This window comes from Rhea americana, unplaced genomic scaffold (genome assembly GCF_003343005.1).
Source record: "Rhea americana isolate MKP2758 unplaced genomic scaffold, rheAme1 scaffold_134, whole genome shotgun sequence".
NCBI classification, from domain to species: Eukaryota; Metazoa; Chordata; class Aves; order Rheiformes; family Rheidae; genus Rhea; species Rhea americana.
In genome coordinates, this window is record NW_028185417.1 from 2,584,803 (window position 1) to 2,602,382 (window position 17,580).

Sequence of the window (17,580 nt, forward strand, 5' to 3'; positions counted from 1 at the left end):
ACTGGGAAGTAATACCTGGAACTCTGCCATTTTGAACAGCCAGACTGTAAAAATGGGTCAGCACTTCCATTTCAAGAGCAAGATCTCTCTCTGAAGTGAATTTTTCCTGATTTATGATGTGTGCTGAACTTGATCACCTGGATTGAAGTTGAGAAAGATTATAGTTAACTTCAGTAATAATAATAATAATAAAAAACCAGTCCAGTGGCAAGAACTATTAGCCAGTGTAAATCCTGGATTTATAAAGTAATTGAATAGCACTTCCTAGGGTCTCTCATCATCAGAATCTCTAAATTCATTAAAGGAACTTAAGGAAGTAGATTCCCCTACCTCACTGGGGGAAATAGCAAAAATGGGCAGGCTCCAGAAGCTGTTTGCGGTGTGTCAGTTGTTGGTCACCGCTCTCGTAACACTGGTGCAGGCATTAGAGCAGGGCTATTTGGGAGTCTTGCTTAGGACCTGAGTCAGCACTGGTATCTGTGTTGCCAAGTCAATCATTTATTTTCTGTTTAATACAGTGGAGAAGTCTTTCTGATCGAAGAAGCAAGCTATATTTCAGTGTCTCGTAGGCTGTTTTGGCTAGGAAGTGAAATCAGTACTGGTTTCAAGATTTTTTAGAGCAATCCTGTTGCTTACAAAGAAGAGAATTAAGAAGTCCTGCTTCTCTGAATGCAGAAGGACTTGCATAGCAGAAGACAGGTTCTCTTCTGAGAAACATACTCTTTTTTTCCTGATATATTATTTTGAATGCACTTTATAACTGTCTCCTTGCTTTTAAGGGAACTTGATGAATTCTTACATCTATCATTAAGGTAGGGCAATTATTATACATAATAATTTATGTGCATCATAATGACAGTGTGCTGGTTTGGGTTTTGCACATCCTGTTTTTCAGAATGTATGTCATCTCTTCTGATGTCCTCATGCTTTAGTACTTTCTGCTGATGGTTATAGGAGGGTTCTCTGGTCTGTTAAATATATCTTATCTGTTCCTTCTATGCAAAAAGTCACAATCATTTAGTTGATTCAGTCACTCTGTATTCTTTCTAGTCTTTCAGGTAATCCTTGTCATACAGGTGTTTTTCTAACAAATTATGTCCTTAGATGCTAATCTTCTAAAATTTCTCTCCTCAATCTTTCCCTACCCATTGACCTGTGAACATATTTTTCATGAATTATATTATCCAGGGTTAATGGTGTGCCAGAATGATCCTAGACCTATTTTCAGTGTATTTCTAGTCATATGAATTAGTGTTTTGGCACTTCATTTAATTAAGTCTGTTCTTGTTGGGAACAGAGGTGGAAGAAGGTAAATCTCAAGGACTTTTGCTACTTTATGGGTTAATTTCTCACAAATTATTGGAGTTTTCTTTGGAAGATTGGGAAAGTGAATGGAATTAAAGACAAAGCAAAGACAGATAAACCTCAAAAATTTATCTTTTTTTCTATAATCACAGCTAAATAGGAACTTGTCTATTCCTATTTTCAAATCTCTTTTTAACCTACATTCACTCTTGCAGAAGTAGACATAGGAATGTATCATGTATATTGCAAAATACTATTTTTAATTTCCTGGAGGCAAGATTTTTTTTGACAAAATTACTGTTTTGTCAAAGACTAATAAGGCCCTTTATAGTGTATTGCTACTTTTGGTGTGTTATTAGTGTAGTGCTCTTAGTAGTTGCTGTGGTATTGATCATTACTTTGAGTGGTGGTATGTTGATTTTAGAAAATTATTAATATAATGAATATACTGCTAACAGGAATGAGGGGGTTGTAAATCAACATTTAAATTAAGTTACAACATTCTCTTTGGAGGTGTGCCAGCTGTATGAGATTGATCAGAGTGAATTGCCGCTAATTAACTGAATTTTCCTGTGATAGCATTCCTGAAGCTCCAGAGCTTTTGTCTCAGACAAAAAGAAATTAATTGCTGAATCTCTTACAGCTAAAAACTACACCCAGCCTTCAACAGCTCATCACTGAGTCCCAGAAGGACAGTGAAATTCTTACCCAAAGGACCTGCAAACAGGAAGAAGATACAATAACCAGTCCTGCAAGTGATTCAGTTTTCTGTGAGGGCAGAAGACATGTAAGTTAAGCAGAAGGGTGAAGCACAATAGAATAGATGTCTAATGGTGACAAATGTAAAAGCTAAGATCTTCGCATTTTGTATTAGGGTTCGGATCCTGAATGCGGTTGTCTCTCACCTAGTAGCTAGCTTTTTCTCTTAAAACTTTTCATAGAAGAGTTTTGTTATTCTGCAAGAATTGTGGTAATGCAAATGTCAGCAGAAATGAAATCCAGATGTCAGAATATCAGCGGAATTGACAGGAGCAAAAAGAAGCCAAAAGTGACAGAAGCCAAGGAAGCAGTTCGTAGGTTTAAGGGATGTCATTGAAACCTCCTTTGATGGATGGCATTTTGAATACTGCAATGAGAGAAAAAAAAAGAATTATAAAGAATTCAGCCTTAAAGTCTCTGTGATTTAACTGTTAAGGATAATTTCTATATATTAGTGATGAGGTTTGGCAAATGGTCAAGGAATCCATAACTGATATTGTAAAGAAGGGAATTCTAATTTGATTCATGGAATCAAAATTAAACAACCTTGCTCACTTTGCAGAAGTGTAAAAACGCACACAAAGACCTTGGTGCTCCCTCACAGTTTGCTGCACAGTAGAGTCTAAGGTGTTATAATAGCAAATGGAAACCAGTTTTGGATGACATTTGTGATTCCACTGGCAACTATTGTAACTATAGGCAGCCCATTTTTAAAAGTGAAGTATTTTCTACTGTTTTATAAAGGGGAAGGTCAAGTTCTATTAAACATCCTCTTTATGGATGAATGGTTGATGTTGATCACCACTCCATGAAAATGTATCTTCCAAAAATATGAGATGGTATTGCTCTCAGTCATGCTAGCAGATATGCAGTACAGGAAGTCACTGCTAAATCCCTGTGTTCTGGACCAAGGATGAGCCATTTCTACATTGAATGTGAGTGGTTCCTGATCAATTAGGAAACAATCCAAACATTTTTCAGAGTAATTTTCTAGCTTCTCTGAATACATAAGAAGGTATGTAGAATAAATATTAGGGCACTTATGCAGAACTTCTGTTAGGATATATGAGCTAAGGCAAAAAATCTATTTCTGTTCCTTTGTCATGAAGGATTTTGATGGAAAATAAACATTTTTGTGGTCAGATGAATAACAAAACTTCTCTGTCAGTAAGTGGAAGAGCAGTACTGAGCAAAGTTGCAAGGGAGATTACTTACCACTGATATACATCCTATGGAGGGAGCAAGATTGGATGCAACAAGCATCAGGGCAAATCTTAGTCCTAGCTCTTCTTTTAACTTCCTTAATAAGCACTCTGACCCTTCTTTCTTCTACATTTGCATGTTACTTGGAGCTTATGAGAAAGAGTAGATAGCTTCTGTGAGCTATTGATGTGACTTTTAAAATGGGTATTTTGCAAGTTGCACAAATGAAGAACAGCATCTGCATGGAAGAGAGATATGATCTATTATAAACACTAACCCTGTGCTCTTAGCTGCTGGATTGTGCAATGCAAAACTCCTTGGTTAACCAGTCTCGTGTGGGCTGGTGTTTTCAGAGGGAGGAGTGACACAGATAACACAGATATCTTAGCAATCTAGGACAATTTTACTGTGAGATTAATCAGAACAGCAATTGTGTCTTTATGACACATGCTATGTAGAAAGTTTCTGGGGCTCACATTAAAGAATATTATTATAAATGCATGGAGACCAAACAATTTTGATTGAGTTGATCATTTCATACAGTGAAAGCTAGATAATACCATGAGGTTACCTGGCTCTGCTGGGCCACAGAAAGCATTATAGACTCTTCCTTCATTTCAGTTTCATGGCTTCTGTAAATGCTAGACACACATAGTGTGTTTATGTACATGGAAGGGGAGCATCCAAACCTTTGCCCTGTAGGGGAGAATAAATGAAAGGAGAACAAAGTAGCTGAGGGCAGTGAAGAACCCAGGCCAGAAAATACCTTCCTTATGCTCTGACATGTGATAACTGAATGTCTTCATATTTTAATCTTTCCTGAACTGTCTACTGCAATATGGAATATGTCATTTCTATATGGAACTGAGGGATGTATTGTCACTTTTGTTTCCTTTAATACGTATTAGTTAATAATAGGGTGCCTTGCCATAATGCAAGGTTCTATGTACGCAGTCTTGTTCTGTATCTTCTTAGATTTCAGAGCATTTTCAGTAACCATCACTGAGGGATAGTCATTTCTTCTTTTCAAATACTTGATCTATTTTCTGATGGGAAGACACATGGCAGCTTTACTGGGACATAATTTCCTGATCAAGAAATTATTTAACAAAGCATTTTCTTAGCCCAGAAAGTTTATTGAAGAGAGAAAGGTAAAACAGTAGATTTTGCAGTTACAATATTAAGGGCTGGTATGGAAAACAATAGCATGCTTTTATACCAGTTATCTTAAGTCTTTAATAATTTCCAGTAGCTTTGCAGTCAGCTCAGTAAAGATATTGACATTTGAAGAGAAAAAATGTTTTGTCCTATTTGATTTGAAGCTACTTTTCCTTAAACATTTCTTTTTTCTTAGGGGAGTTTGTACAGTCTTAACAGCACTTGCACTGAATATGGCAATTTTGGCAAGGCTAATGTCACAGGGGAAATAGAGTTTGCCATAAGATACATCTTCAAAGCTTGCATTTTAGAAATCAGCATCAGGGGATGCAAGAATCTGGCTTATGGAGAGGAGAAGAAGAAGAAGTGTAATCCGTAAGTACTTTGTTTTGAAGGAGAAAGAAATAACATATTCATTTTTAAGACAGGTATGTATGTAGTGGAATAGATTCATATATGATGGTATGCCATACTAGCACTTTTCAGAATATCCCATATATTTATCAACACTTTTTACATCTACAGGCTGCAGGACAAGTAGGTTTCATACTAGAGCTTATCAGTTTCCATTCTGAACATTTTCTACTAGCAATATTCTCTTTCCCTGCCTGGGAGCTGTTGGAATCTGTGTTGCTCATAAGTGCTAGAGAGTAGCTGTTCAGATTTTAGCTCTTAAGCTGTGCCTGCAAAACTAATACATATGTGGTTTAATAGTTAAAAAATGAGATGGAAAATCAAAATGTGAGTCATGTTCTTAATTCATCTACTGACTCATTGTGGGTCACTGGGCAATTGACATACTACTTCTGTGCTTCCATTTTCCTCATCTATAATACAGATAGAAATTTCAGATACTGCAATGCGTTTTTAAAGCTAAAGCTAGTTAATAATTGTGTGTTATGATAAGAGGAAAAAATACCTGTATATAAAACATGCCATAGAAAGTGTCATTTTGATGTTTAAACCTTGATGGTTTGTCTTTTTATTGCTGGATGATCCTCTCTGACCATGCAGCAATCATTCCTGAAAAATCACCAAGCAGAATATCCAACTACGTGTTCTTATACGTGTTCTGGCCCCTGCTGTCGTGCAGCGTTTGAACACGTTTCAGTGACCACGTTGGAACTGCAGACTTACTCACCTTCATCCAGAAGTAATTTGGCTTTGTGTATCTTGCACAGGAAGATCTTAAAACTGACCTTTGGGATGAGAGGAGTCTTGCTGGAATGACAGTTCGTGAAACAGCAGAGTTAGGGAGCGCTTCAGCAGTGGGTCGATACTTGGTAGTTAAACCAGGAAAACAGTTGCAGGAAGCCTGCGAGGCAATGGGGGAAGAGCTATGTGCACAGTGAACACAGTGTTCTCTATTGGCATACAAAGCGCTGTTTCCAAACAAGAGAAAAAGAACAGGCAGTGTATTTACTTAGAGCACTTACCAAAAAGCAAACTTCTAACTGCTGTTTAAATCCTGTTGAATTGTTTAGCTCCTTGACTGGTTTGAACTCTGGTTACTTTGCAAATGCATTGGCTGTGTGATAGAGTGAAAGACTTAAACTTACAGTACCCCAAATGTTTAAAAGTAGTTTTACCTACAGGTAGGTTTGAAAAGAACAGGGAAGAAGTATAAATTCTACACTGATGAGATACAGCTGATCCAACAAGTTAACCGAGGGCCTCTTGAAATTAGTTCAAATCATAATATCTGAAATACATATCAAAAGTATGTTTTTAAAATAGTGCTGTATTAACAAGCATTTTTTACCTTGCCAGGCACTGTGAGCTGGCACTCTGTATTGCTAATAATCTCCTTTACTTTTGAATCCATAACACAAATACAGCCCACTTAGTGCATACCAAGGGGAATGTTTAAGTGTTAAATTGTTCACATGACCTACACATGAGAGATTTTGGGTTGGAATCACTGATGTTTGACATTAGTTCCACTCAGCCTCTATAATACTTTTTTTTACTGATTTTCCTTGCAGCAATGTTGAGGCAGTTTTGAACACTTCTAAAAATCTCACCCTTCTGCTCCAGTGGTTATTAAAAGAATTAGCTTGAAAACAGTTATTAATTATTATATATTATTTGTATGATTATAACTTTTTAAAATATATGGTACTTGTGGTACTTGATGTTGCAAGGGTGAGATATTTTCTTCATAAACAAGCATTAATGATTCTAAACTTGACTGAGCTGTTTTTTTTTCTTTTCTTTTTTTTTTTTTTTTGATCACATAACATACTGTGTGTCCTATTGCTACAGTTGATAATAACCCTCTTCCTTGGTGACTAGTTTATCGGGGGCCACAAATCTGAAAACAAAAGATTCTGTTAAGATACTGTTTCTATTCTAATTATAATAGGATTGAAACACATTACCTGAAAAATATATAGGGATCCTTATAATATGTTTCCTTTTTTTACTGAGAAACAAAGGATGGATATAAATGATGATTTAGCATTTTATAGCTTTGAGAATTACAAAGTCAATTAAATCATTTAAGAATTAATGATAAAAAATCCTTCCAGTTTATTTTATTTTTCTTCCTAGTTTCATTTTTTCTTTTATCCTCTCTACCTGCAAGGTATGTTAAGGTTTATTTACTTCCTGATAAATCTCCTCGGAATAAGCGGAAGACAGCTGTCAAGAAGAGCACAGTGGATCCAGAATTTCATGAGACTTTGAAGGTACCATTTGCAATTATTTGCCACTAAGTATGCTTTTCCTTGATAATGTTTCCTTTTGTAATGTACAGTCCTGTTAGTTCGATATTGTCCTCCTGTGGCAAGTCCAGGAGTCAGTGACAACAATCATTAAAGAATGATGGCTGCCAGTCCAAGTAAGAGAAGATGCTTTTGAAGTTATGCCGTGGTTATGCAAACTGTTAGAAGAATCTGCCTTTGTCTGTAGAAATGCTCTTCATTAATTTTTGTGTTCTGAACAAAATTGTGGCAAAATGGGTGCCCTCTGTATAGACATACTTTTTTGTACTTGCATGAACTGAGTGTATTTCAGAGTGGGGCTAGTATTCTGTGCAGGTATCCCTTTGAACCTTTTGTGAATGTTGTTGCAAGTGTCTCTGCAATACATGCCAATACATGCCATCCGCTCTCAAATGTTGTCAGCTTCCTTTTCCCTATGCAACTGATGCTGTGTATTTGTTTCCACTGTCATTTCAAACAGTAATAATCCCATCAGAGAACAGTAGGTATGATTTTAATTCCTTAATGCCTTGTAATATTTCCGTCACCCTTATGAGGGCTGTCTAGGAAGAGACTTTATTTGCATTATTCTCATTTCACAGATGCTGGGTGAACTGAGATTAGTAGTTTGCTTGTTCTCAGCTCCAGTTCTGTGCTCAGACCACTACACTCCCATCTTTTTGTGTAAATCAGTGAGCTGCAGCAATGCATAAGATGATAAGTTCCTCCGTAACATTTAACTGTGTTTTCTTTGAACGACATGTAATGAACTGAAGTTGAAGGAGGGACAAACTTCTGCCGGAGCTCTTGGAACTACAGAAGAGTTTGTGTAACCATCATCTGTCAGTGTGTATAACATCAGGAAATTGTAGTGAATGAAAGAGGCAATATCTTTGAAAAGAACATTGTTAGAATGTTGTGAGGACCCAGTCATAGGTATAGTAACAAAAAAAGATGCATGTTGTGTATGTAATTCTCATATACCTTCCAGTCGATGTATAGGGTTTTGATTGGAAAAAAACCTAAATCAGAAAGAATTAGTTCTAACTTTACAGTCCCTTTTCAACGCCAGAGTCATGGAGAACTGATGGAAGGAGAGTGAGAGCCATGTTTGAGCTGTCTATGTGAACCCCAAGAGCAGCTCATTTAAAAAACATTTAAATTAATTTAAATATTAATTCATCCAAAGTAGCAGAAATGGTCAAAAGCACTTAATGCTGGTGCAGGTAAGCTGTATTATGACACTGAGATCAACTTTAGTAGGATCCAGCTGCAGATTAAGGCACCTACATTTAGATAGTTAYGTGTGAAAAGTATGCAAGTGCTCTTGGGACTCATGGAGCTCAGGGTGATCTGGCTCACTCTAGAGCCCACACCCAGCTTGTGATTCAGCTGCCTAGATGCGGGTGGTTATGCCCTAAGCCATCCAGCTGCCAGTCCGGGAGGCTGCGAGTCACCCGTAGGTTGTGCATCACATTCACCAGTCTCGTGCAGGTGTCTTAGATACCCAAGATACCTCATACAGACCTAAGTGTGTTTATGAAGTAGATCAGGGCTTTAGTGACTGGTCAGATGACTACTTCCTAACCTCTACTGACTGTGTTGAGTAGCTCTCCACTGACCAGAATGAAGGTGTCTGAATCTTGAATTGACCTCTACCCAGAGCAGTCAAATTGTACTGGGAGTTTAAAACAGAAATATAAAAAAAAAAACTATCAAAAATGGTCAACAATTATTTAAACTTCTGGATTAATAATCAACATCTTTAACAAAAAACAGGCAAAGGTATCTCCAGAATGTTGTATATTTAGATGAATATTATTTAGCATTTAAGGAGAGAGGTAAGAAGTAAATTGCAAAATATGTTAAGACAACATAATCCTGTCTGGATCCAGATGCGTTCAGCCATACTGTGGCTGAGCTTCCTTTGAGCAGGTTATGTACATGTGCCTGTATTCATTCTGTACATTGCTTTGTAAATGCTGTTTATCTTCCTAGTACAAGATTGAATACTCTCAGCTGGGAAGCCGGCAGCTTCAAATCTCCGTGTGGCATGCAGGAGCACTCAAATACAGGGTGTTTTTGGGGGAAGTCGTCATCTCACTGGCAGCGTGGAATTTCAAAGATAGCTCAGCAGAGTTGTTCAGCTGGTATCAGCTCAAAGCCAAGGTGACTCTTAGTTTTTGTGCTTAATTGTATCTGAAGAACAGCATGTAGTGAAAGGTARATCACCCCTCTGAGATCATTGAGGGAAGAATGTTGTCAAACCAGCCCATGAATAAGACATGTTGCAAGTATAAATGCACTCTAAGAATGATGTGGAATAGGATGGTTGCAGTGATGCAGACTTCTTTGTGTCCCTCTCTTCAGCTTGAGAAGCCTGAACATAATCTTGTCCAGTACAGCGGAGAACTCCTGGTGTCTGCAAGACTGTCAATACCAGCACAGGATAAAAATTTCCAGTTTGAAAAGTGGATGAGAGAAGGTATAAAACACTTCAGCATAAATGAAAGCTAGCTAGAAAAGTACAATGATCAACATTTGATCATTTTGTATCAACAAATGATCAACAGTGTGTGTCTGTATGAGTAGACAACATTCTTGCATGAGGTTTTAACAGCTGCTGCAAATTGTGGTTTGAGGTATTATATTTTAAATTGATTAAAATTTAAAAGTTTGCCAGCTTCATCTTTTTGTTCCTTTTAATACTGACAACTGCTGCTTATTAGAATGGCAGTAGTATGATGCACCCATATGTTTGGCAAGCTTGTGCATATATGGTGTTGCCAGTAGATTTTATTCTGGAAGTGATGCAGTAGTTTTGTTGCCCAAGTCCAGTCTGGCAGTAGAAACTGCCAATTTAGAGAAAAGGTGGAAGGGAAATTGTTTGCTAGAGTACCAGACCTGCACCCTTAGCTTCCTCCAGTGGTCTCATTTGGAGCAGATGATTGTTTCACTTGGAGGATGCTTAGTTTAAAGTGTAGAATCAGGTGGATTCAGTTTTTGGTAATGGAAGACTTGTTAGGTATGTAAGTATTGCTGTAGTGCATCAGAGCCAAGTGTCTACTGATGGAAGAAAACAAACACTTGAGGGTAGGGAACAGGACAACCTCATTTTCCTTAGCTCATTAGACTATAAGAGTCACTGCAGGACAGAGCCATAGTAGTGCTGTCTATACTCAAGACCATAGCAACAGTAAGAGACCAGTAGAAAGATCATATTAGCTGTTAGATTTATTTTTCTGTTGTTTTTTACTCCCGTTTTTTCCAAAAAGAACCCAAAGTCCTCATCTTCCTTTCTTCTGTTTTTCCTTCTGTGTGTGCCTGTGTATTCAGGCTAACGTAGAGCTGTAACAGAGGATTAATATCACACTGAGGCATAGGCTGTTTGGCCTGCTCCTGACTGTGCTTCAGTGGAACACTCCTGTGAGTCCTGCCCTCTGTGTAGTCTTTGCAAATGCAAAAGAAAGCTCTGTGTTTGGAACAGGAATTGCAAAGCAGCCTACTACTGATTGTTTGCATTTTTGTGTTTGAATTACAGACTTTGCAAGCAGGTGCGAGTCTTTCAAATAAACCCAATACAGTACTATGAGTGAGTGCTCATCTCAGTAATACTGTTCAGTTATTTCCTCTTTATAGCAGCACTTTCAGCTATCAGGCGGTTATTAAATGTTAAATGGTTATTAAATGTGATAATTGCTCCTGTTTCAGGAAAAAAAGGCCAAGGAGCTCCCAGCTGCCAGCTTCAGGTTATGATATTTGGGACTAAGAACTTGGCTGTGCCAAGGTCAGCTGGAACATTGAACTCATTCGTTAAAGGGTATGTATGAGCTTTAACTCTTCAAATAGAAAATGTCACACACATCCTGCACAAAGGTAAATATTAACATATTTTGGTCAGGAAATGATTGTCATGTGAAAAAGTGGCATTATCCACACTCTTAGGCAGACTTCCTTGTAATGGTGACAGTTTACGCTTGGCATCTGCTTGATGGTAGCCTGCAGCAGGGCAGTGAAGGGTCCARTCTGTTCTTTGAGTCCTAAATGGAACTTCTGATTTTACTGAGGTTTGATATTAAAATTAAAATTTAACATTTACTGTTTTAAGTATCAGTATAATATTATTATATTAATAATCATATATTAGGAGAAAAAGTGAAGAAATTGTAAATCAAGAGGGAGCTGATGCTATTGTAGTTTTATTCCTGTTTTCAAGTGTACCTATGCAGAATGAAATACGGCTTTATATATATTGGGAGAGACACTTTTATCCTCTTCATTCTAGAGATTTTAGAAGAGGAAGGAACATGAGGTTTTTTTTTTCCTTCCCATGCATTGTCTGAATAGTTGGTACATGGGCTCGTTTTACTTTCTGTCAGGCATCAGACACTGCTGGAAGTGTGATACTGGGTTACATGTTTAACAGCTCACAGGGACATTTTACCAGCTGTGGTACCTATCTTCAGTGAGATGGATGATCATTTCATCTACTGAACAGGGAGGCTTGAGGCATAACAGAATGGGGAGCAAGGACTACCTTAGCGGTCACTGACAACAGAAGAAAAGTAGAGGTTACCTATGCCCACGCTGAAGGCACACAGAAGGAGAAGCAAGTCCAAAAGAACCAAAATAATATCATAGCCCCATACCTAGCACTTAAGTTGAACTTTTTTGCTATTTAAGGCAAACCAAAGGGCCCTAGCTGGTTAGCACAAATATTTTGTTTTCTGACCGAGTGATGTACAGCTTGGATTGGTGACTTTGATGTACTCTACTTGTTTTTGGGAAGCTGTCTTATCCTTCCGGACCAAGCAGAGGTAAAGCAAAAGTCTCCTGTCCTGAAGAAAGAAGCCTGTCCTCAATGGAAACACTTGTTTGTCTTTGATGGTGTCAGCCCAGCTCAGCTGCAGCAGTCATGTCTACACTTGACCGTCTGGGACCAGGCATCTTTTGGCTCAAGTGATCGATTCTTAGGAGGAGCCACTCTTGGTGCAAGTAAGTTCTTTATCACTGAAAATTGAGGGTTAAGTGGGATCAAGGCTATTTTACATTTTAAAATACTGTTTACACAGTTAGTGTCATGTGCTTTTGTATATGTTTATTTTTTTTTAATTTTTTTATATATATAAATATATATGTCTGTGTGTGGAGGGAGAGAGAGAAAGAGGGAGAGGAAGACAGGGAAGGAGAGGGAGAGGAGGAGAGAGACCTTCCCCTCACCATCACCCTCCCCTAGCCCAGCCCCTGTCCTAAGCATCTTGCAGTCTCGAGCTTTGATCCAGCTGACGTGTGCATGTGTTTTAGTTTAGGCCTATGTAGAAGCTCAAGGTAGTCAGTGGGAATTTTCAGGCAAAGGGATTTGCTAACATGGTAGATTTTAGGCTCAGAGCCTGGCTATGCAGAAGACAGATATAGAAAAGGTGGGTGGCATCAACTCATGCATAGATCTCTCTCTATATATACATTTTGTTTATAAACTTTCAGATAGCTGTGCTTATTAACATCCATAAATCAGTGCAGTCAATGGGACATAGAGAAAGAGAAGCTTCCTCGGGAGCCTTAAAGGGACTGTAGCATGTCTGGGCTCTGTTGCAATGTAGGAAAGTGGCTGAGAAATTGCTTAGTGTATCATCTACCTTCTGCTCACTAAACAGGCTGTGTTTAGCTAGTAGTAGAGCAGAAAAATATTGTCACTGAAATACTGCGTGGTAGAGTTTCTCATCCTTTTCTTCCCAAGTAGTAACGGCTTTAAGTAAGTAAGTTCAGTGTTGGAGGTAAAAGGCTCATGAAGACGGAGGGTTAGGCACCTTGCTTTGGCATCTACATTCATTTTAGAGGAATATTACCACTACTGATCACTGAATGCTCTGCAGGTGTCCTCGCGAACTTCGCATGGTTTTCCTAGCCAGGCTTTTTCTTTCTGTTAGAAAAGGGCCTACATGCTTCTAAGTGAAGATGGTTATCCAAGACCTAAGCCCTGTCATGGGTTCAAGTCTCTGGAGAAGACCTGAAGGAGAAAGTTTAGTAACATTTTGCTATTATTTCTAGAATGCACATTTGTTCCTCTGCTTTTAACAGTACAAAACCAAGAAGTTTATTTTTGCTATAGACTGATCCTAGTTTAATGTGATTATAAATTATGCTTCAAATGTGCAAGTAAGTGCAATTTATTACAGCAAAGGAGCTACAGACCAATTTAAATTGCTATAGAAGTTTTTTTTAATTATTACTTGGTCATTTGGGGCAGAAGTTGTGCAGAGCTGGACCTAGAAAAGTCTTTGGGGTAAGGCCAAATGAAGAGTAACCTTGTGATCGTTCGTTTTGCTTTCTTGCAGAGGACTCATTTGGCTTTACAGACCCTGATTCTCAGGCAGTGCTTCAGTGGCAGGAAGTGCTCAGCAGCCCAAATACATGGATGGACATCGCACTTGTACTGCATTCAAATAAGGAAAACTTTAAATCATAAGTGAGGTTACAGCACAATAATTTTTCCTTCTCAGTGTCTGATGTATTAAAAATATGAATTCAAGTGGCATATACATTCTAGTGAAAGGTATTCTACAGCAGCACCTGCTCTGGCTTTGGGGAATAGAGTTACCTGCTTAAAGGGGTGTGATATTGTGAAGGTTTTAATTAATCCTCCAAAAGGTAAAGTTTTTTTGCCTGCGTCTCTAGATTCAGTATAAAGTAAGTATTATTTCTTCAGGAGTGACAAGTCCAATCTGAAATGCATCATGCTAGCAAGGCAGTTGTAGCCAGATGATATGCAGCTTTCTATTTCTGTGTACAGATGTGTAATTATTATTTTAGTTAATATGTAATTCTAATCAAAGATGGGAATACTTCTTAGAGATGACAACTTCCTGAGCCTGTTTCCTGAAGGGGATTAGGGGCTTTGACTCTGATCTTCTTGTATCATGTACAACCAGAGAGAAACACAAGCTAGGTCATCTTTAACTGCTGGCTGGGAAAGGATGTCAACACCTCTCTGTGCTTCAGAAGTGTTTACAATACTGCTTCACTGGTACTGCTTCACATTACCCTAAAAAGCTTTGGTCCATATGACCACACCTGTTTCAAATATATGCAGTATCAGCATCCTTAAAATGGTTAAACATATGCATTCTCCCTCACTAAGAGGAGTGTGGGAACCTCAGTTAAAGAATTAATACCACTGTAGGAAGTTCCCTGTTTTAAACAGCTGCCAGGTAAAAATCCAAGGTTCCCTGTTGGACTGAACCAATAACCAGCATGTCTGACTGGTCCATACAGTATACAGAGCAGAATGAGAGTTAGCTGAACTTACTTATTCATGTGAACTGGTGAAAATGTCAGCTGAAGGCCCAACGTGTCGATTCAGACAAATAAAATAGTGTTACAGTCAGCAGAAGCTTTGCATATTCAGCTGTAACTACTACTGTGGTTTTACCTTTTCTCTGAGACTGAGGTGAAGACTGTCACAATAATTGTTATAACAAGCATTGGCCTTTACTTACTTTCCAGGTCAATATGGCTTTTCTTAAGGACATAAGAGTTGTACGCAGATTCATATGATTCTATGATATGCTAAATTCAGGAACTGAAACAGCAGCACACCTTACACAAAAAACACCCTATACAAGAAACACTCAACTCCAAGTCCTTTGTTACCTTGCAGATCTTTTATTTAGATACTTGCTGCTGCAAATAATAATAAAAAAACACAGTAAGATTCAACTCGAGTACAAAGCAGCATAGATGTTGTAAATGGAAGAGCTGACAACATACTGTATCTCACTTTCTAACAGATTTTCAAAGAAAGGGGGATATTAGTGGGGAAGGAGTGATCACAGAAATGCTCTCTAATAGAGAGAATACAACTGTGATATAAACAAACAGTCCCTTCATCTTTGGAGTCTGAAACTTTAAATCAAACAGTTAAAAAAAATTAGAAAATTTGTTAGAAAAATAGGTGCAGTAATATTGTATATATTGGATCATGTGTACATATCAATTTCATAAAGTACAAAAATGATCTTTACAAATAATGCTTTATAGCAAATAATCAGTTACACTGCTTTTGTAGTGCAGACTATGGTGTTGTTTAGGCATTTAGTAAGACTTGCATCTGTAAAAATCTGAAAAGTAACAAAATATACAGAGTAAAACTTTTTTTCCCTTTTAAACTAGTATTACAATCCATGTATTGCCTGTTCATAGATATATATATATATATTTAAATACTACACTACAACTGATCAGTAATGAAGCTGGAATGTAAACACTGTAGTGTATTAGATTCCAACAAAGTATTTGCCTAGTTGTTGTGCAAGGAGGGTATTGGAGTATTCCTGTGCCACATTTCTGAGCCATCACTGCAGCATCTCTCCAATTCAAAGGAGCAACCAAATAGCCTCACTTCTAAGTGAACTACTTCTCAGGTGTTGTCAGTTCTCTCTCTCTCTCTCTCTCTTTTTTTTTTTTTTTTTTTTTTGGGGGGGGGGAAGGAGGGAGAGAAAAAAAAATCCCAAAATGAAAGACAGTGTATACATACACACACGCGCGCGCACACACACATACACACAGAGGTGCTTGCAGATCCCAAGTTCTACATTCTGTCTTCTCAATACTTAGACTTCACACTGTAACTAAAAAAAAAAAGTACAAAGACATATGGCACAAAATTCATCCGCACTTGCTTATTTTTAGACCAGGCTGAATCCAGCATCTGCCACAGGACAGGTATCTTCAACTAGAAGCACAGCCTATTAGACTTTGCCTTGCTTAAAGAGCGATGCAACATAAGGCCTTTTGGCACTAAGCAAGGGTTACCAGGATCAGTGGAATGACAACTTTTTAACCATACCCAATTTAGTAGATGGTAAAGGATAAAGGGGAGATTCAAAACACTTCTGGATTTAGAGAACATTTGATAAATATGTCATACCCCTCCTCAAGAAAAATAAAAGACATGAACAAACAAAAAAAATGCCCCCCCAAACAAGAACACAGCATTAAGATCTGCCTTTCCCACAGTCCTGCCTTGCTGTAAGAATCATTACATTGCCTCAAACTCATCAATTCTCTGCTTGGTGTTGCCTTGCCGGATCTGCCGCAGTGTCTTGTACTTGTCACGTCCCTGTCGCATGTTCTCTGAGTGGATAATATCATTGTGGGTCCTCTTGTTTTCATCTCTAGCCTGGGCCAGCTCATCTGTCAGCGTCTGCAATATTAAGGACAAAGGATCTTAAGTACAAATTATACATGAGAAGCTTTGCAACTCATGACAGCAGTGCTTACGGTGAGCTTTGACAGTCCTTAGGCTACTGTATCGATGTCACTATCTGTCCAGTGTTGGCTGCCTGTAAGCACTGAGGTACCAGAAACTTAACATTCATCATGCTTAAGTCTGAACAATGAGAATAATCTTTCTGTGCTTTGCCATTGATTCAGACTGCCCTACAAAAACTGAAAAGGAAGAGAAACTATCAATCATGCTGTGTGTGTTAACCAAGTGGTTAAATAACCCATTTTCCAGGAACAATTTGCTTTATTACTTCCCCTCCTCTCCAAATACTTTCTTACCCTCAATTGCCTCTGTACACGTTCATTCTTCTCTGCCTCAGTAATACGTTTCTCCTCGTTGCGGTCATCCCTGATCCCCTCACTGGAGAACTCTGCACTGTAGGCAGAGTACTCAGAGCCTTCATCTTGTAAATTATCATGGACATGGTAGCTCACAGGCTCATAGATGGGTGGCGGTGGTGGAGGTGGAGCAGTCATTACCAAGTGTAGCTCCTCCTTTGTCTTTACCAGATCATCCTGGGCTTCCTTAGCCTTTGGGGGAAAAAAAATTAATGCATTTCTGGCCTAAAATAGCTTAATGAATACTGTGACACTTATTTACTTATATTCTGAGTTCTGCCTTCTGAAATCAAAAGTACAGAACAAGAAATTCAGTCTCTCTAGCTGACAGAGACTGTATTTCATTACATTCTTATGCATACCTAAGTTTTTTCCTGGTGATAGTGGTATCACCCACTGTGTAACATGCAGGGGATCTAAGCAAACAATCTTCCTCCAATAAAACATAATCTATCAGTAGTTTTGTAGGAAGTTACTGATCTTCATCCTGTTCTCCATTTGAATAGCTGTATGTTGTAAATACAGGTTCAACAGAGCAAGAACTTTTCCTGAGTTGGTATTTGGAATGAAATTACATCTTAGCAAGTCAAGTTCCTTGCTTGTCCGATGATTCTACCCTCCTATTCAGTCTGCAGCGCTAGTGACAGGACACTGGGAGCACCAGGCACTCAGTCTTGCAGGATTATTCATGGTTTTACTGCATCAAATTATTCACCTCTCCAGAGCTGGGTAGAGCAAGTCACTGACAGCAGCACACACACTCACGACTTCTCTATAGCGTGGCCACACTTGCAGCATTTTCTCTTCATTGATGCCATGTTTTCAG

General features: G+C 38.3%; 2 protein-coding genes across 2 annotated transcripts in view; one reads left to right on the forward strand and one right to left on the reverse strand.

Moving 5' to 3' along the window:
* SYTL3 (synaptotagmin like 3) overlaps nt 1-13,920 on the forward strand; it is a 30,069-nt gene extending 16,149 nt beyond the window's left edge. The window contains exons 8-15 of the mRNA XM_085298013.1: nt 1,949-2,092; nt 4,622-4,800; nt 7,013-7,115; nt 9,129-9,299; nt 9,501-9,615; nt 10,842-10,950; nt 11,920-12,125; nt 13,466-13,920. Coding sequence (XP_085154139.1) covers nt 1,949-2,092; nt 4,622-4,800; nt 7,013-7,115; nt 9,129-9,299; nt 9,501-9,615; nt 10,842-10,950; nt 11,920-12,125; nt 13,466-13,596 — 1,158 coding nt within the window. The 3' untranslated portion in view covers nt 13,597-13,920. The remainder of the gene's footprint in view (nt 1-1,948; nt 2,093-4,621; nt 4,801-7,012; nt 7,116-9,128; nt 9,300-9,500; nt 9,616-10,841; nt 10,951-11,919; nt 12,126-13,465) is intronic.
* An 852-nt stretch (nt 13,921-14,772) lies between these two features.
* EZR (ezrin) overlaps nt 14,773-17,580 on the reverse strand; it is a 40,333-nt gene continuing 37,525 nt past the window's right edge. The window contains exons 12-13 of the mRNA XM_085298012.1: nt 16,695-16,946; nt 14,773-16,332 (exon numbers count right to left, since the gene is read on the reverse strand). Of these exons, the coding sequence (XP_085154138.1) occupies nt 16,168-16,332; nt 16,695-16,946 (417 nt within the window). The 3' untranslated portion in view covers nt 14,773-16,167. The remainder of the gene's footprint in view (nt 16,333-16,694; nt 16,947-17,580) is intronic.